This window comes from Paralichthys olivaceus, chromosome 4, assembly GCF_024713975.1.
Source record: "Paralichthys olivaceus isolate ysfri-2021 chromosome 4, ASM2471397v2, whole genome shotgun sequence".
In the NCBI taxonomy this organism is placed as follows: Eukaryota; Metazoa; Chordata; class Actinopteri; order Pleuronectiformes; family Paralichthyidae; genus Paralichthys; species Paralichthys olivaceus.
The window spans coordinates 9830284-9850078 of record NC_091096.1 but is presented as its reverse complement, the minus strand read 5'-3'; the positions used below and the strand labels follow the sequence as shown (position 1 = coordinate 9850078).

Below are 19795 nucleotides of genomic sequence, written 5' to 3'. Positions count from 1 at the left end.
AGGCTGCAGCCAGCTCCGCTTCACAGGCGGCTGAGTAAACAAAGGCCTGAGTGCCAATTATTATTATATTCATTGTTATTATTGTTGTTGTTATTATGGGCCTTTTAATGGGAGCAGGATGAAGAAGTGGGAAAAAAAGGACAATTTTTGCAACTCCATTCTCATCAACCCCTTTTTCTAGGTGGATTATAAACCCTCACCATTAATGGGAAACTGCAATAAGGAAATGAGGATCAGCATTCGGTATAATTCCTATTTCCTATCTTGCCCCTGAAGGCAACGTTGCTTCTCATAGACCAGTCCACAGACACATTCACATCGAGGCTGTTATATAATGGTGAAGTACAACTAGATATAAAGGCTGTGGCTGACATTTGATATGATGTGTGTATAAAGGTAACTGCCCTTTGAAGTGTGTGTGTGTGTGTGTGTGTGTGTGTGTGTGTGTGTGTGTGTGTGTGTGTGTGTGTGTGTGTGTGTGTGTGTGTGTGTGTGTGTGTGTGTGTGTGTGTGTATGTGCGCGCGCTTCTGAGTGCGCAGCAGCAGACTGGAGGGGGCGGGGCAGGTAGGCTGCACAAGCGTTTGTTTGTCTCTGCAGATTTTCTCTGTTTTGTGTCGCTACTTCACAAATGCACCAGAATATGTTTCATATATTTGTGTATCTTGCTCTTCAGAAAGTTAAGTAAGTATTAGTTCGTTCACCTTTTACTCAACTCTGCTTTGGAATAACGTGTCCTTGTTGCTCCTCTGATCCAATCTTCTGGAGGGCTTCATGTTTACAGAGCTGCTGTCTCACATAGTGTCTTTACATAAACCAAAAAAACGTGGTAAACAAACTACTTTCTAGAAGTCTCCATTGGTAAATCATATGTAGCACCCCCTGCTGTTGGAAAATGTGCTCTGGTGATATTGAGTAATATTTAACAAAAGCTACAGTATATTGTTAGAAATAAAGAAAGTGTTGCTTTATAACTCCACTCACTGACTTCTTGATGTTGAAGTGAGCTGTATATGTTTACAGAGTTAGTTTTAACCTCAGCGACCTTAACCTGTTTGAGTGCTCCAAATGAGATTCAGCAGTTTATGGCATTAAAGAAAAAGAAAACTTTCAGTTTATATCCAGTCCATTTTATTTACTTAAATGGACTGGATGGTTGTAGACCTCCACTTTGCAATACTCTTCCTAAAACGAAATATATTCTTCATTCGTAGATGGTTTGCATCCAGGCAAAAACACTTATGTACCCCTGCACCAGTTTAGTCGTCGACCAATAAAATGGATGCTCCGATATATTGCACAGTATCACATGTTGGCTTGTTGGTAATCACAAACTACAGATGGTACAATGGTATGTTTGATTTAAAAAAAAACTGTCTACATCACATAGGTTTACCACCAGGGAGCACTGGTGAGCCTATTATCCAAATAATCAGACTGAATTTTTATTCACTTCATTCATATATAGTTTGTGACGTCATTCTCAGTTGCCAGTTGTTGTCTGGAGCAGGACATTATTATATAAAAGTGTTTTTATTTCTGCAAGGCAACATTCAAATTAATTGTACAACAGCCTGTTGGCTAGCTATGTACAATGTCTCCATCCTCCACCCACTAAACAATGATTGGTTGACTCTCACTGCCAGAGACATCCATCAGTGAGCACTAATAATTTATCAAAAGACAAATATTAATAATCCCGATACAAAATGTTTCTATCTTTATAAAACTTCACAGCATCTGTTGTGCTAGAGGAGACCTTTCTTTCACTTGCTGTATTTTGAATCACATTGATGCCAGTTTACAATGGAGGACACCATTGAGGTGATTCTGCAGCACCAGAGCAGCGTCCTCCCCACCAACAGACCTCACTCTGTGCTGTCGGCCTGCACAGGTGCTCTGCTCACAGGCCTGTATGGAGTCTGGATTCTGTTTGCGATGCCCGGCTTTCGTCAAATCCCCTGCAGACTCAAGGTGTTTGAGGTTTCCTTTCTTGTTTTTGATTTTGTCATCAGCCTGCTTTGCCTTCTTTCATGCCGCAAATTCACGTAAAACCAAAGAAAAGATGATAAGATGGAACCTAACTTGCACATTAACAATAATTTGCTCATTCTCCAGCTTTTTGCTCCATGCTAGAAAAAAATGTGGGAAAAGAAGAAAACGCTAAGTCTAGAAGTGATTTTGTTTCATGGAAAACTACCCTGTCTTCTACTTAAGTGCATTTCCATTGTTGTGAAATAATGACTCATCACTATTTCTTTTACCGTCAGTTTAAGATGAACAGGGAAAGAGAAATGATGATCAGGAGATTGTCAGAAGTTAAGTCATGATGAAGATATTTATTGTTTATTTATTGGAAAATTTAAAGCAAAAATATAGGCTGTTCATAGCTGATGCAAATGCTGATGCAATAGATCTATCAAGCTTTGCCTTTGCACTCGAAAAAAAACTATAACGAATTTTGATTTGTTTGATTTGAAACTATATGATGCTTTGTCTATCTTTTATTCTTTGTTTTTGATAGGAAACAGGTGGAGTTATACATTATCACAGATTAAAGAGAGAGTGCTGACACATCATTCAGACATATTGTAGCAGTGAAAGAGAGTGGGGGATCAGATTTGAGTTTGCAGACACAGCACTCAGGAGAATGGACCATTTAATATGCTTAATATAAAGCATATCCATAGATATTTTACACCAAGAGCAAATTCATCCTTTTTAGTGGAAGTTAATGGATGTGTCCATCATAGAGGGATAGATAAGTCACTCATGTTCAAGCTCTGATTCATCAACTTCACAGTGAGGAAGTTTTGTAATAATACAAATATTATATCACATGTGTCCACATGTGTTTATTTGCACTGTGGTCCAGGTCCCTTATTTGCCCTCCAGCAAAAATCAGACACAGAACATTATGAAGCTGCTTGAAGGACGAACAGGTCGCTTAGCAGATCTGGGATCTGGAGACGGACGACTGGTTTGTGAGCTGCATTGTCTGAATAATAATCCTATTATGCTGGAATTTAAACATGAATGCTTTTTGTTGGTCTTACGCATCTCGTACTTGTATTTTACACGATGCTGTTTGCTTCCCAGGTGTTTGCAGCCTCTTCTGGTGGTTTCCAGGGCACAGGCTTTGAGATTAACTCCATATTAGTGGCCTATGCCAGGAGCAAGGCCCGCTGGGCAGGAGTGCCCCCCCACCAAGCAGCCTTTGTTAAAAAAGACTTCTGGAAGGTGAGGTATTAACAGGAAGTTCTGCTGTTCTTACTGATCTGAGTTGTTACATCACCACAGTTTGTGTCTCTCTTCTTTTACAGACTGATTTGTCTTCGTACAACAATGTGACAGCTTTCCTTGCTCCAGGAGTGGTGAGCTCCAAATTTATGTTCATGAAGAATTATTTCTTTACCTTCCTGTTTATGATGTATAAGTTAAACTGTATTTCAAGTGCTTTTATTGCTTAGCATGACTGATCTCTTCCGTTTACAGATGGGAGATCTGGGCGAGAAGCTGTTGAAAGAGCTTCCGGATGATGCACGTGTCATAGCTTGTCGTTTTCCTTTCCCCAACTGGCCTCATCGATCATCCGCTGGCTCCGGTCTGGACGAGACTTTTTCTTATGACATGGGCACGGTGCGCTCACACCTGAGAAAAGTATCAGACACAGTGGTGTGATAAGTCACAGTCTCTTGGTCTCTCAAGCAACAAAATCCTCCAGACACATTTTCAAGTTGAGAAAAATGTGATGTTAAAAGGAAAACCACTGTAGGTTTCTGTAAATTGCTGATTAAAGTCAGTTGCACTCACTGATCAGCAGTGATGCTTTTCAGAAACCTGAACATAATGAGAATGAAAGGGACTCTGATTAAACAAGAAGAAGACGTGATTTCTACAGCACTTATCCCCACAGTGTTTGTTCAGCCTCTGCACCTGCACAAAAAATGAAGTCTACCATATTTGTGGAGGCTGCATAAGAAATCTTCCACTAAAATTAATTTCCACATTAACTCTAATAATCCTCCTTGGTTGCTTGCTACAAGGAGGATTGTGAGTTTAGTGTTTGTTAGTTAATAGTTTTCTCCTGCTTTGTTGGTTTGGAGTTATATGCATAAGTGGCATTATTAAAATCACTGCAGCTCTTTGCTGTTCTAAAATCCTACTGTGGGTCCATGAGTCAGCCACTGATCTTTAGACACACCTTAAATACTGGAAATATCGGTATTACCTGACCATAATGAATCATTACGTGTGACTCCGTATTAGGATACGCAACTCAGTCTGATAACCATGGTTACACCTGCAACCCTCTGTTTTTATTTATTAACACGAGTGATTTTCATAAAATCTGCTGGAATGTCCAGCCCTTTGTCACTGAACAGGTGTTTAGTCTTTTGTGTCATATTGATATAATTTAAACATGAGTTGCTTAGAATTAAGGTTTTAAGCTCGATTCTGAGAATCTGTCCTATCAGCCATAATGTCCCAAAAATCTTTTTAAAAGAGCATTAAGGTTTTATTCACACTGCTTTCCCATGAGCACTGCATGGCTCCATTGATATATAGACTGCAGGTTTCTGACTATTCATTCACATGAGGGTTGTGCAGCCCTGATGGAGCAATGTGCCACTGAATCCATCTCATTGTGGCACCTGCAGTTAAACAGAGGATGATACAAATCTTTCTAATACAAATACCTGCCTCTGCAAACCTTTCTACTCAGACAACTGCTCACAGCCTCACATGTCAGTGTCCTATCTGCCATACCAATGGTTTTTGGTGAACATAATGTCAAGGGCACAACAGGTCTGATAACCCAACACTCCACCTGAGGGTGCTAGTGCTCCAAAATGAGCTTTGTGCAAAAAAACCGGATGAGATGAACCTGAGCAGAATACAGAGAACATGCATCCTCTGCATTGTGGATGTTCCATCAGTCAAATGTGCCTGAGCGACACCACCTTTAACTACATCTTGCACCAACGATATAAAAGTTCCAGTCAACTTTCTGGGTTTCTATATAAAGAACATTTTCAAACATGACATTTCTGTTTTTGTTGTTATAGCAAGTGGTGCAAATCCTCATTAATCCTCATACATGGTGTTAGATAGAACAGAAAACACGTTGCTTTATGCTCTTTGAGTTTCATATTGTTGCCATCATCATCATCATCATCACCGGTGGATAATCAATATCAAGCAGACCTCATGCTCTCGTTTCCCACCGTGACGTCAGAGGGAGGGCGGCAGACAGGGGGTGGGGAGGGTGCCAGAGTATAAAGCGTCCCAGACGGAGACGCTGCACTCAGAGTGAGAGACGAGTCAAAGCCCAGCTCATGGAAGCACAGAGGAATATCGGGCCCCAACAGACGAACAGCAGCAGCATGTGTGAGGCGACGCAGAGGTCCTGCGAACCGCGCAGGAAGAGGACGGATGAGCGCAGTGCGCCCTCGGAGATGGCGAGGATCATCACCGACCCTGCCACGGGGAAGTGTTACTGCCGTGGGAAAGTTTTGGGAAAGGTACAGCCAGCATCTAGTCTTTATATTTTTTTTATTTTGTAGGGATTTACCTGCAAGATGCAGCATGTTAACAGTGTTTTCCTTCTTCTTTTTTTCCAGGGAGGGTTCGCAAAATGCTACGAGATGACGGACCTCTCCACCAGCAAAGTTTACGCAGCTAAAATCATCCCACATTCGCGCGTCTCCAAACCGCACCAGAGAGAGAAGGTAAGCGCGCAGCTCCGGTGCCTGTGCGCCCTGGTGCCACAGGAGAAGTGATAATATCCAAACTCCCAGTTACAGTGTCTGACCTTTTTGATTTCTCCCCCTGACAGATTGACAGAGAGATAGAGCTGCACAGAGTACTGCACCACAAACACATAGTGCACTTCTATCATCACTTCGAGGACAAGGAGAACATCTACATCCTGTTGGAATACTGCAGCAGAAAAGTAAGTGCAGTTTATTACACTAGTCTATAACTCTTATACTTGTATCCTTACTAATGCTGTGGGTTATACCTGCATTGCACCCAATGAGGCAGCACATATATCTTATTCAGAGTGTGCCACCACTGTAAAATAACTCGAATGTATTGAATATGAATCACTCGCTGCAGTTTTGTGACATTAAAAAGTCATATTTGTAATAGGTAGGAAGCAGTTCTTATAACTCTCTTCCTTATGTTTTGTGTCTTTGCAGTCGTTAGCTCATATCCTCAAAGCTCGCAAGGTGCTTACAGAGCCAGAGGTGCGTTACTATCTGAGGCAGATTGTCTCTGGACTGAAGTATCTGCACGAACAGGAAATCCTCCACAGAGACCTGAAACTTGGTAAGAAATCTTTTATGCTGCTGAGACATTGTGTCCCCAAGTGTAAAGATGCCTTCTGTGCAGCGAGGATATCATTGTTTTATTCCAGCGAATACCTTTGTCCTCTGGTTTTACTTTTAATCAATTCATCAAGGGGACACACGCTCTTTGATGCTGGGTTGAATATCACATGCTCACCATCTCGCTCCCTTTCTTCCCCCCTGCAGGTAACTTCTTTGTCAGCGAGTCGATGGAGCTGAAGGTCGGGGACTTTGGTCTGGCTGCCAAGTTAGAGCCGGCAGGAAACCGGAGGAAGACGATCTGTGGGACTCCCAACTACCTGTCCCCTGAGGTGCTCAACAAGCAGGGCCACGGCTGTGAATCAGACATTTGGGCCCTCGGCTGCGTAATGTGAGTAGGATAACTGTAGATTCATCATTAGGGAACTTCAAAACATTTTAATATAATTTTTTATTACATTGTGTAATAGCATGAACAAATATAAAAATGCAGATGAGAATCATGTTTGGGCTAGTCACATAGAAACTTGGAAATCAGCTCACGTTTGACCTCCATCCTGTTCCAGGTACACCATGTTGTTGGGCAGACCACCGTTTGAAACCACCAACCTGAAAGAGACATACAGGTGCATCCGAGAGGCGAGGTACTCCCTGCCCTCGTCCCTGTCGCCACAGGCCAAGCAGTTAATCGCCAGCCTGCTCGCCAAGACCCCAGAGGACAGACCCAACCTGGACCACATTCTGAGGCACGACTTCTTCACACAGGTTGGACACAACACTAATCTCTCTCAGTCTGTTCCACTCACTGTCAGTCTTTCTCTAAATGTCACCATGTGGGAGTAGTGCAGTGACCCTCTTCCCACCAGCCACACACTGACCCACTTTTTCCCTTCGCCACAGGGCTTCAGTCCAGAGCGTCTGCCTGCGAGCTGTTGCCACTCAGCACCAGATTTCCATGTCTCCAGTCCAGCCAAGAGTTTCTTCAAAAAAGCTGCCGCTGCGCTCTTTGGTGGGAAGAGAGACAAGGTCAAATACTACGAGACTCTGAGTGAGTATTAGATGAACGAGCCAGCCAGTTATCTTTCACTGCTAAACCTGGTGTCACATCTCATGTGGCTGCTGGTAGAGAAAGGCCACCCTCAGATTTGTAACGTGCAGTTATTGTCTTTAATAGATAAGTTAACCAAAGAGGAAGAGGAGATCTACAAACTGCAGCATGACCTGGAGAGAACTGTCATCAGCCAACAACAGTGCAAAAAGATTTCTGAGGTAAGAGACAATTTATTCAGAATTACAAATTAACTCCAGTCACGATGTTTACAAGAGTGTAGGTGATGATGCAGGTACCTTTTCATACAGCAATTCCAGAGATATTCAGAATCGAATGAGTCAGTCTAAAGCTTTGCTGAAATCAAAAAACAAGCAATCGCTTATTTTTATCCTTAAAGCCGAACACTTTGCATCTGTGGGTAGCTGCTGAGTCATAGTAGGAAGAGATGATCTAAACTTGCAGACTCTGAATTCTGTCGTCACTGATTCTCACCTCAGAATGGAAGTCTACTTCCGCCATCTGCAGAGAGCCCCGTCGCCTTGGCAACAGAGAGCCAGTCCCCAGCAATGCGAGATACCATCCGCCTGATCGTCAGGGGGAGTCTGGGGAGCTGCAGCAGCAGCAGCGAATGTGAGTTTCACGCACACACACACGCACACACACACACACGCACGCACACACACACACACACACACACACACACACACACACACACACACACACACACACACACACACACACACACACACACAGCCTACCAATTCCAGCCTGGTGTGAATAGATCTAATGTAACACCAATGTAATTGGAAATTACACACAGAAACCTTTAAGTGTATGAATTATAGAGAGATCTGTGACGGCGAGCGAGTAATTTTTTGTGGTGCCTCAATGTGATGCCAAACTAAATGACCTGCTGTTGATCCTTTAGGTCTGGAAGACAACACAACAGGGTGTGTGGCTGAGACGGTCGCAAGTGTGTTGAGGGGATGTTTGGAGAATATGCCTAAAGGTGAGTGGACTCTTTGAAAAGTCATGACCCATGCACTGCGTATTTCATTGCAGAGATACAGCTCTTTACTGTATTTCACAGTGTGGATCAAAGTAGTCAGACATTTTTGCAGATTCATTTTCCATGTTTCAGTTTGTAAAGAGCAACATTTCCTCCCAGCCCATTACTGATGCTTAAAACCTCAGCACACTTTATTGTTGCACTTCAGTGAACTGGGAGGACATTTTGAGTTCACTCCAGCCCTTGAGTGCTTCAATAAAATGAACAAGGTTGCACAGATAAGGTTTTTCATTCCTTTTTAAATCGTCCCTGCAGCTTCATCTAATCCTCTCTTCCTTTGTGCTCCCACCCTGCAGCAGACAACGTTCCTCAGGGCTCACCAAGCTGCAGTTTCCAGTGGGTGACTAAATGGGTGGACTACTCCAACAAGTACGGCTTCGGCTACCAGTTGTCTGATCACACCGTGGGAGTTCTCTTCAACAACGGCACTCACATGAGCCTCCTGCCTGACAGAAAGTATGCACTGCCCTGCGCTTTCACAACACTCCGCCTTCTCATTGAAAGTTATTAGTTACCACATATAATGTGGATGGCTTGTTGAAGCATGCTGTGGTGTGTGCAATTTCTCTTCGGGACCTGTTAGTGGTTTAAGTCAAAAATTAACTTATATAATGCGAAATATTTATTTTAATTTGAGTCAATTAATTTGCCTGGTTACATTTTAGGCTATGTCTGTATTTTTGTCTGGTGAGCAGTTTAATAACTCTTTATCTCCTTCTCTCCATGTTTTTAGGACCATCCATTACTATGCAGAGTTGGGCCAGTGCTCTGTTTTCCCCACCTGCGAGGTCCCCGAACACTTTGTCGGCCAAGTCACTGTGCTGAAGTACTTTTCCCACTACATGGAGGAGAATCTCATGGATGTAAGCAAATATCTCTGTTCCCCCACTCCCTTTTTGCATTCCTGTAATCTATCCATCCCTCTTGCTGTTGTGTTACTTTGGTCTCTCCACGCCCTGAAGCATTAGATGTGGCATCGTTCATGTCACAGCCTGTCTAAATTCTGATGTGTTACTCCTTTGCTTTCTCAGGGCGGAGACCTGGGTAGTATGACAGACGCACACATGCCCAGACTTTACCTGTTGCAGTGGCTCAAGTCCGACCGCGCCCTCATGATGCTCTTTAATGACGGCACTTTTCAGGTAAACACACAAACTACCACAAAAAACATAGCAGTTGCTGGGCATGCTTAGAAGAACGTCATAATGGTGCTTTGCATAACACAGAATTCAGATCAACAAAGGAAGAAAGGAACAACTTGCAATTGTCTAATAAACAACTTTCTTTCTCCAAAGGTCAATTTTTACCACGACCACACCAAGATCATCCTGTGCTGCCAGAGAGACGAGTACATGCTGACGTACATTAACGAGGACCGCGTCTCAAAAACCTTCAAACTCAGCTCCCTGCTCACGTCCGGCTGCCCCACCGATCTGCGCGAACGCATGGTGTATTCCCTTAACATGCTCCTGCAAAGATGCAGCTAAACCTGCAACAACCTGTTCCTGGACAGTGTGAAACAAGTCGAACGCCAGTGCTGCCGCAGTGGAAGGATGATTCAGAGAGGATCTCGTTTGAGACCGGAGGACCAAAGATGGAATTGTGCAAAGTTAATTAACATTCCTACAGCACTGCACCTACGTGACTCAGCAGGTGCAGGTGGAAAATAATAGCAAGGAAAAGACTCAAAGAGATGGGGACAATGAAATGTAGCACAATGACTGTGGATGGAAAAGGGCTGATTTGTATGTCAATTGTTGTAAGAGAGGAAAGGCCGAGGATGTTGGTACGAGTGTGAACCCCAGATGTTTGGGGGAAAAAGATGGATATTTGGGAAGTAAAGACCAAAGCTGGGCTGGCTCCAGCTTCATTGTGTATAGAATAGTTGAAGCTTGTTTGTTAGAGGAAATCTCAGTAAACTGAGGCTCTGAATGTCACCAGAGCTAGACTGTGGAATATTGTAAATGTTGTACAGTGTATGTCACATCCAACTCAGCAGTGCAAAGAAACAATTTGACAATTTGTGTGAGTGTGCGCGCGCGAATGTGCGAGTGGGATGGGTGTAATATCACACTAACTTCTAAACTGTGATTTGTTCTCCTTACTGACAGATGGACTCAGCACATTGAGCTGGGAGGCAGAGAGGGGGAGATGAAAATGTAATCTAAATTATTGTGTTTAAAAAGTGCAGTATTTATTTATTTAATAATAAAGAGCATTTTCTAAAAAAAAAAAAAAGTCTACTCTGCAGTATGTTGTTACATTTTCAAAACAGATGTTGGGTTTTAGACACGAGTTACATCTGCCAACGAGGTTATGTTCACATCTGTGTTTGGTTTTGTGTCCGTCTGTGTGTGGATCAGGGAAGAACCCAAAAAATGTTGGTGTGGATCTAGATCAGTGCATTTTCACTGGTTTCTCGATGAAAGAAATGTTTAGAAGTCACATGATATTTAAGAGTGTGTCAAATCTGGTGCTGGTGTATTGAATGTGGAGGGTCTGTTGGGCCTCGGCAGCGGTATACACTCTCCAAGTTTTCTTAGTGCATTTAAACAAACAGAAAATGAGCCGTGTCATGGTAAAACAGCTCCCTGGCTCATGTCCTTCACGATGTGGTGCAAAGTAAATTTCAAATGTACCCTAGTAACCTTCATATCTCTGTGCTGGGCCTGAATCAAAACTAGCATTTTATCTCTCAACTGCAACAGGAAATGTGCAAAGATCAAGATGGGTACATGATAGTGTTTATCTTCTGGTTCAAGGCCTTTGCTGAGGTTTCTCCCACAGATAAATGAATAGAGGTTTTCAAAGATGACTGTGTGTCTAACCTTGTCTCACACAAACACACACATCCCTTAACACACAGGCAGCGTATAAACTGAAGGGTCAGGTGGGTGATTAATAAACATGGAAATAAAGAGCCAGTGACATCCAGGTAAAAGGAAACACAGACAAATAAAATGACAGAGACGGTTATAATATGCCACTGATTGCGTCAGGGGCTTTTGAGGTAAAGTCATTCTTGGACATCTTTTCACATTTACCGACTGTAGCCATGGAAACAAGCAACCACTGCCCTATTTGGTGTGAGTCGGAAATCAGCGAGGGCTGCGTAAAGAGACATCTGACGTGGCTCCTCTTTGCTGAAAGTAAGAACTCATGTCCTGAGACACTTACTAAAATTATAACTTGTGTTGTTTTTCTTTGCTCTCCCTGTTCTCCTCCCGATTATTTGATCCGTCTTGTCCGACACCTCTTCACCTTCCCAGATTATGTAATGATGGAAGTTGAACATAGATGTTTGAGTCATCCCTTTAGATGTTTCGCTCAGAATATCTGTGCTCTTCTGAGTTCAATAATGAATGGCTCATGCATAAACATACCCACACAGACAGAAGCCGAACAGGAAGTAACTGACGAGAGGAAGGAGCAGGAATTATTCATGACGACACCTCCAGGTCTGAGTGCAGGGACTTTGACAGTAATGGGCCCTGGAATGGATGCTTCAGCGAGATGGAAATAGATTCTGTTGTTGATGTGAAGTTTTCTGGCCTTTAAGGGTGTTTTTACCCGTTTCTAGCATCAGAGCAGAAGTGTGCGGCGGCAGTTCTGAGTGAAAGCATCCCCTGTTCCAACACAGATTCAGCTCCTGTAATGATGAGTGGAAATCCAGGATCTCTTTCTGTGAGTCAGCAGATCGGCTTTATTGGCCTTATGGGAACGTCCTACACGTCTGTGAGCGTGACGTCAAGATAAAGTCAAAAAAAACCTTAGAGTGCGAGTTCACTTCATCCTCTTAATTTCAAAGTGCTTTTAACATGTCGAGTTTTCTGGATGGCCCAAACAAAGCTGTTGCTCTGCTACTGTCACATCCACAGAAAAGTGTTGTGCATGCAGGCCGGCTTAGCTGTGGAGTGAGTCTAAGCTGGTGTGACACGGTGGATAGTTATACTTTGTGTTCTGTCGTGAAGTTCTCTGCCGGCAGAAGAGTGAGTCAAAGTGATAGTCGGCACATTCTGCTAGAAACATAAAAACATGCTTTGATATGCGTATACACACTGGGATGCACTAAGGGGGTTAAGAGGCCTTCGCTTATCAAATGTCAGGGATGAGTGTAGCTTCGCCAATTCTCTGCTGTTCTCTGCAGCGTCAGTAATGTGAGAGATGAGCAATGCAGAGCAGTCAGACTTAGTCGTCTTACTTAGAAAAAGTATCTCCTGACTGTGTGCAAGCAGGTGTGTGTTCGCTTCTCATTGATTTGGTTTCCTTCCTGGTGTTTAAATACACATAAATTGCAAATGAGTCACCACGGTAAGATGCAGTGGCCACTTACTCGCTCAGTATTGTGACGTTCATGCTCCATCGTCTGAATCCTGTAATTTCCTACAATCAGCTCCCCTAAAAGATCTTTTTTCTTCTCCTGGCTGAAACTAGGCGCCCTGGGATATTATAGTTCTTTGGTTTATTCGTGGTTTAACGTGTGCTGGCAGGTCAGAGACTAACGTCATTCAAACAGGCAGCTCAATTACATGTTGCATATCAGTGTCACGACATCAGGGAGTTCATGTTAACATTTGATGCTCATTCAGTCTCCAGCAGTTTGTCACTGGAATTACACTACAGCCTCAGCAGTTCCACAGCCTTTATTTCTCTCTGTTTGCTGTCTCTATATGCATTTATATTTGTGCAAAAATTCTTTAGCTTTTGGTTATTTTGTGTTCATGTCCTTTAAAGATTATGGCCATGTCAGAAAGGTTGTGAGTCTATCCATCCATTCATCCATCCATCCATCCATCTATCCATTACTGACTATTCTTTAAGGTTGGAGCCAATACATAAAAACTTAAATGCATATCATTACTATTATCTAAATACAATTTGCGCAAACCTTAATCAATGCATCTGTGTCTGGACTACGTGTTTTTTTTGGATGCATGTAATTAACCCATGACTTCTTGGAGGTTTTCTTTAACCAGACTTTAATCAAACGTGTCAGATTAACTCAGCTGAAGTGAACTGAGAAGAACCATTGCAGACGGCCTGCGTCACGTTGTCATTGGATTGTTGCAAAAGTTGGATGAGCGTCACAGGACAATCATTTTTTAAATCTTTTTTTGTCTCCTCTCTCACTGCTCCACCAACATCACCACCCTCCTTCATGATGTCAGTAGAAAATGTGACTTCCTGAGAAAGGCCTCCTGACTCCTTTGATAAAAACATCACATGTCTGTGTGTGGGCAGCCTCAGACAAAAAGCAAAGATAAAACTGGAATGAGCTCTGCCAAAGGTTTCCACAAAAATAAAATCCAACACAATCATGAAAATACAAAGACAAAATAAAATAAAAATTACAGTATTTATGAATATGATTTTTTTTAAATCCAATGATACTGAATTCACAGATATCCAATACTTCCCCTGTAACGATTGTGGAAAGTTTTCTCAGGCAATCTGGTAATTTAGGACATATCTACTTTGCATTTCAATTTTTGTCGCCTGCAGTTTCTGTAGGAAATAAATCTTGTTCAAAGGTCCTGCAGCATCAGCATCATTACCATCATGTTATTATAGCAGAGTAGTTCTTCAGATGAGATGAAGTTGGATGGAAGACAACTACTGTGTTAGCTCTTCTTTGAAAGTAGCTGCAACAAAGTGGAAGCATCATTCCATCCATACCAGCAAACGAAAAGGTGTGTTGTATTCTGAAATTCCCCTCTCTAGTGTTTCAACCAGTCTGAGAGTTTATCGCTTTAGCTGACATTTATTTTTATATAAAGCTGTAAAACATCTACAATCGTTTGAATAATAAGAATACAGTGCTCTATGTTTCTTCAGCAGCAGAGCATTGAACGTCATACATTTTGACTGTATCAAATAATAAGTAAGCTCGATGTGCAAGTTAATGCTTGATCCTCTTGTCACTCCACCACACTACACCCACTGTGGTTCAGAGGCCGTTTAGGCTGAGCAGTTGTTGGTGTCACTACATCTGGAAAGCAAAGGCATTTAGCAAGGATCTGTGAAGTGTGGCAAGTGTTTAAATACAGCTCTGCCTCATGGAGGGAGGAAACTCCAGAGGCTTCAAAGCAGCATATCAATCCTGTGACTCAGAGCAGAGCCAGAAAGACAAAGCAAATCCTACGCAACACGCACACACACACACACACACACACACACACACACACACACACACGCACACAAATAAATGAACAGACACACACCATCTTCCTTCGGATTTAATTGGGGCTGAGTTGCTCAGCATGTTAGGAATGAATGTTCCTTTCTTGGGTTCATGCTGGAGCTTTAAAAGCTAGTCACCAGTAGATATGTTCAAATGTAATGATCATACAGTATATAAATAATGTATTGTCACATGAATGTGTCCAACTCATTGCTGTAATATGCAAAATACAGTGTTGGTGCTTTGCTTCAGTGCTACACATTTAGTTGCCCACACATCTTGCTAATGAAACGAGTTCCATCCCTCCATTATCTGTAGCTTACTGCTTATCCTTTGAGGCGTGGGACGAGGGCGGGAGTCAATCCCAGCTAACCTTGGGAGAGAGGCGGGGTACACCCTGGACATGTCATCAGCGAATCAGAACCAACATACAGGGACAAACTACGATTCCCGCTCACATTTACACCTACAGTCAATTTAAAGACTCCAATTAACTGAACCCTGCTCGCAAACCTGACACAGGAAGATCCCAGCCCAACCAGGGTTTGAACCAGGGGGCTTCCTGCTGTGAGTGATGGCCGCTGTAACACCGTGCCGCATGAAACAAGTTAGTCTGTGTAATCTAAAAACTCTGCAGATGCTCTTGTCCTTTGCTGTTGGTGGATTCAATGTCATCACTTATTTCATATGCACCCTCGTAGATTCCAAGAAGTTTTTCAATATTGAGTCAGTTTTAAAGTTTGTTCTGAGATTTTCGCCGAAAGGTCAGTGACACAACCTGTGCACCTTTGACATTTCTCTGAGCCCACGGTAAGAAGTCCTCCTCTGGTAAATGCCACGTTATCCAAATTGCTGCTCTCCCGGCACGCACTGGACAGATTCAGGGGCGGACGAATGGACTGTGGAGCTGCATGGAGGAGGAGGTGGATTGGCTTCATGATGTCGGCCGGAGGAAGATGAATCTCCCCACAGGGCCGACTCTTAAAACTCAGATAAGGTTTTAAACTTATCAGGACACAGGCAAAAAACGATTTTCAGAGAAAAAGGATGTGCATTGTTTTTTTTTGTTAGAGTGCAATTTATGTTCAGCTGAAAGATTTCTTTGGCACAATAATACACATCTGCTTCCTCAATGATGTAACCACCTGTCTGTGCAGAGGATCCATTCACCTCCTCTCACTACAGAGCAGAACATGCTTTAAGACTAACTGAATAAATGAAAAGTGCTTTCAAATCAACCCAGACAGCAGCTCCAGTTGCAATCATTTGCGTGTGTGTTTAACATATTCCCACCCTATGTGTGCCTTGTTGCTCACATTCGTTGAAAAGGAAAAAAAACTTTGCCTGCTTCAACCGAAAATACAGGACATACAGTACAGGAAACAGGAGCACAAGGTTAACACGGTCAAGGGTGCGTTTGCGAGGCCCATCAATGAATCAATCAACACATCATCTCTGATAATAGATCGACAGTCTCCACTTGTTCTACCATTGAGCTGAGTGGGAGACACACTGCTGTTTCCATGGCAACTGGTGTTCTCAACCTCGCTTGCACGTTAACATGCAGCTGCATTTCATTTGGCTGCTGCCCGTTTGTCGTCCTGGTTTGCGTGCACACTCCAAAAACGTTTTCATCATATTATGTCATAAAATAACATTATCATAAAAATTTGTCACGCACATTACACTTGAAAAATTCCTCAGACCAGATGTACATCATTCAAATCCTCCACCACCTTGTTTAAAGCTGTGATGTTTGTCTATAATCATATTTTAGAGGATAGTGTCATATAGATTCATATATAGGTATATGCATATTTTCAACTTTGTGCTCATAGCAGCTCCTTTTTGATTGCATTTCTAGTGGTTTAGATATGTTTGGGGTGAATGTTTGATATGTTTGAATCTTATTTCCTTTCCTTATCACTTTAGGATAAAACTGCATTTTTGCACATTAACAAAGTTTTTTGCTCTGTCTTTCTTCTTCTCTCCCTCTCTCTCTCTTTATTGTTATTCCCCTGATACCTCCAGGAAGTATCCACCCAGATAAAACCATTGCAAAAACATGTTGCTGTAGAGTTTACTTTGACTATTTGATAGCAGCTCATGCAACAACAATCTTTATGCATTTTATTCCAAAAATATGAGAACTGTAAAACAGCCAAATGACAAGAAATTTAAACCACTCAGTGTTTAGTTTAAACAGTGTTATTACAGTTACATTTGATCATTTCAAACAGACAATGCAATAATTCATAATTTTTAGAAATGAGAAAGTAAAGTTACATAGGTTGTAAGATAGAAAGTAATAGGAACTGGTTGAGGGCTTGAGCAGCTGCTATGGCACTAATGAATAAATTATTGTAAATGACTGACGCAGGACAAACAGTGACAGCCACCACAGTCCGTGCATTTAGGTCTTAACCTTCCACCGGCCCAGTGTGACACAATAGCTGTTGAAAAACTGTTTGTATTCCCCTAGGGGAAGTGGACAGGAACACATCCTACTGGATATCCTCTGTTTGGCTCTGCAGATGAGATGGGAACAATAAGCTTAATGTATTTAGGTTTGAAAGGATCAGGAGGATGTGGAGAACTATCTTCAGAAGAAGCCTGGTCTGCTAATAAGTGTCATATTACAAGGGTTTTAAATAAAAGACAGGCTGATATGCCACAAATCCTTAAATTCAAACAAACAAATGGAAGAGAAAACAACGTTTATCATGTCATTTATCATTTATATTTATTTTCAAGTGTCATTAGGTGGCATTGGTGATATTATACAGCTGATGTCATGTCTGATGTCACAGTGTAAAACAGTGGATCCCTCAAGGGGTCTCATGATAATTAATTTGAGAGGAGAAGAAATATCGAATTTTCCCGAGAGGAAAATTTGTTTTGCTGTCATGGTAACTAGTTCATCACAAATCATTTAGAAAACCCACTAAATTATGATGATTTTTCTGCCTGATATTTGACATTAAAGCTTTTGGATAATGTTTTGCTTTTTCTTGTATTAAATTGAAACATATCACCACTTCAAGGCTTAAAAAACCTTTCAGGAAATAATAATGCTTTGTTTAAACTGGTCGTAAGTTACGTTGAGATTTCAAAACCACTGATGCTTTTAAATGTTAAATGTAAGATCACTTCAATATTGAAAACAATTAATACAACAATCCCTCAGATACATAAAATAAGATTCAAAGACACATAATAAAATAATAATGATAACTTCATTCATTCATTCATTTCAAAACAGTTACAAACTAGTTTATAAGAATAAAGACAACAAATCAATAAAATGGACAGATGATGAAAATCACAAACAGTGGCAGATAAATCAAGAAAGGCTCTCTGGTAAACAACTCCGGATAAAATAAGAAAAGGGCTTCTAAAAGCATTTTAAGAAGGAACTTAAAAGATGACGTGCAGGTTGTTTCAGAGCTTCAGGGCCGTCACTGTGAAGGCTCTCTTTCTAGTTTTTAACCTGGTCCGTGGAACAGTGAGAACACCTTAATATTTTAAAAACAATTTCCCGATCTATACAGAATATATGTATGTAGATGTTTAAGAGGCATGAAATAGAAGCACAAGCCTATGTTTTGGTTTTGCAGAGTGTGTTTTTATCTCCATATAAGGACTGACTGCTGTTTCAGATGAGTTTGGTTTCTGTGCTGAGGAGCAGGTGTCATCACGCTCCGTGAGGCTCTTCAGCGTTCACCTGTGTGACTACCCCCGGCTCAGTGCAGCAACTCAGACAAACAGCCTTACTCACCTTCAGTTCAGCGTTAAGTGATGACAGCCTGTGCTTGTTAAAGTGTATCTGTACATCTGTGCATGTGTCAGCTGAAAGAGCACCTGCAGAGTCATATCCATGCAGGCCTGACTAACACCCTTTTAATGTTTATGGTTTCACTGTGGCTCAGTGGATAACAACCTCAGCCTCGTCAGTGTGGAGTTCCCCCCAAAGCTTTGTTCTGCAGCCAATGTGAACAAAAGACTCAAACTACAGAGTGTAAATTAATTCTTAAGGATGATTCTTGAGATTGAAGCCCAAATGCCTCTGACAGCTGTGCATTGATGTATGGTTTAGAAAATGCTGCACATGTATGCACTCTATGAATATGAATAGGTGAATGCTCAAAAACAAACACACTGCACTGTAAAGTGCTTTTGACTCAAGACTGGAAAAGAGACCATTTAGCATTTTACATATGGTTTTGCTTCTGTATCTGAGCTAAGGTTGAAATGTAACTGTGTGTAGTAACATTTTGAGTGCAGGAATGTTTATATATCTATTTGGTATATTTAGTTTGGTACTTTTACTTTTACTTAAGTATAGAATGTGAATACTACATCCACCACTGAGTATAATGACTGTGTATCCACACAGGAATGACTGTATTGAGAGAGGGGGGGAGTTTCTGGTTAACTGGGCGGGATGAGAGACAGTTTCGAAGCGACAGCTCACCTCTCTGTCTTCCTTCAATATACACGCACATGCTGAGCTCGACCACCCATTATCCTGATGAGTAATAGGCAACTGTCTTAAACAGGAGAAGGAATTTATGTCCATTATCTGCCTGTGGTTTTGCTGGATGCAACCTAGAGCACCTTGAAGAAACAAAGTCTGAACAAGCCCAGACACGCCTCAGTCCAACACGCGAACCTCCCATATCAAGAATGAGGAAGATACTTGAGGTTGTTGGGCAATCACAGGGTTTTTTTTATCTGCAATCTGCTCTGCAGTCTCTCAGCAGTAGAAGCTGTTGTTCATTGGCCCCCTGTGTTTCTTAATGTGAGGATCCATTGTCCGGAACCAAAGGAAGATAATGAAACCCACATTCCATGTGGACGTGCAGTGTGTGTGTGTATCTGAAGTCATGAGGTGGGCGCCGGCTATCTAGAAACACGAGGGATTCGATCTCTAACAGCTGATACATTTGTTTCTACATGCAGATACACACACTGAGAGAAATAAATATGTATGTACCTAGAGACACGTGAACCTTTCAAACCTTAACCATCTAGGAAGCTACATAAAAAAAACAAACCGAAATGAGCAAAGTAATTATTGTTTTATTTCTGTCTCTGTCAATGACAGTCAAGCAGAATACCAAGAATAGAGGATAGTGAGGATTCTCAGTGATGTTATCTC

At 41.9% G+C, this 19795-nt stretch overlaps 2 protein-coding genes across 4 annotated transcripts; both read left to right on the top strand.

The window, feature by feature from the left end:
• Positions 1–509: 509 nt before the first annotated feature.
• Positions 510–4680, top strand: LOC109639338 (ATP synthase subunit C lysine N-methyltransferase). Of its 3 annotated transcripts, none has more exons than XM_069523634.1 (6): positions 510–565; positions 1799–1972; positions 2874–2978; positions 3098–3238; positions 3322–3372; positions 3494–4680. In XM_069523634.1, exons 2-6 carry the CDS (start codon positions 1805–1807, stop codon positions 3677–3679), a joined length of 651 nt encoding a protein of 216 aa, XP_069379735.1. In that variant the 5' UTR covers positions 510–565; positions 1799–1804; the 3' UTR covers positions 3680–4680. The 3 variants fall into 3 exon arrangements, with proteins under 3 accessions (XP_069379735.1, XP_069379733.1, XP_069379736.1); XM_069523632.1 differs by having other exon boundaries at positions 555–682; XM_069523635.1 differs by lacking the exons at positions 510–565; positions 2874–2978 and having other exon boundaries at positions 693–1972.
• A 601-nt stretch (positions 4681–5281) lies between these two features.
• On the top strand, positions 5282–10691 carry plk2b (polo-like kinase 2b (Drosophila)). Its single transcript, XM_020102735.2, has 14 exons — positions 5282–5523; positions 5623–5730; positions 5838–5954; positions 6205–6334; positions 6541–6724; positions 6900–7098; positions 7234–7381; positions 7508–7602; positions 7882–8014; positions 8313–8393; positions 8750–8909; positions 9187–9316; positions 9485–9595; positions 9749–10691. The coding sequence occupies exons 1-14, from the start codon at positions 5338–5340 to the stop codon at positions 9938–9940; spliced, it is 1974 nt and encodes a 657-aa protein (XP_019958294.2). The 5' UTR covers positions 5282–5337; the 3' UTR covers positions 9941–10691.
• Positions 10692–19795: the final 9104 nt, after the last annotated feature.

Bases quoted from the DNA above. Each gene is read 5' to 3' on its own strand.
- LOC109639338 (XM_069523634.1), top strand. From the start codon at position 1,805: ATGGAGGACACCATTGAGGTGATTCTGCAGCACCAGAGCAGCGTCCTC. The intron at 2,979-3,097 runs GTTTGTGAGCTG...TTTGCTTCCCAG, and splicing joins GATCTGGAGACGGACGACTG to GTGTTTGCAGCCTCTTCTGG. The intron at 3,373-3,493 runs GTGAGCTCCAAA...TTCCGTTTACAG, and splicing joins CTTTCCTTGCTCCAGGAGTG to ATGGGAGATCTGGGCGAGAA.
- plk2b (XM_020102735.2), top strand. From the start codon at position 5,338: ATGGAAGCACAGAGGAATATCGGGCCCCAACAGACGAACAGCAGCAGC. The intron at 8,015-8,312 runs GTGAGTTTCACG...TTGATCCTTTAG, and splicing joins CTGCAGCAGCAGCAGCGAAT to GTCTGGAAGACAACACAACA. The intron at 8,394-8,749 runs GTGAGTGGACTC...CCCACCCTGCAG, and splicing joins TTTGGAGAATATGCCTAAAG to CAGACAACGTTCCTCAGGGC.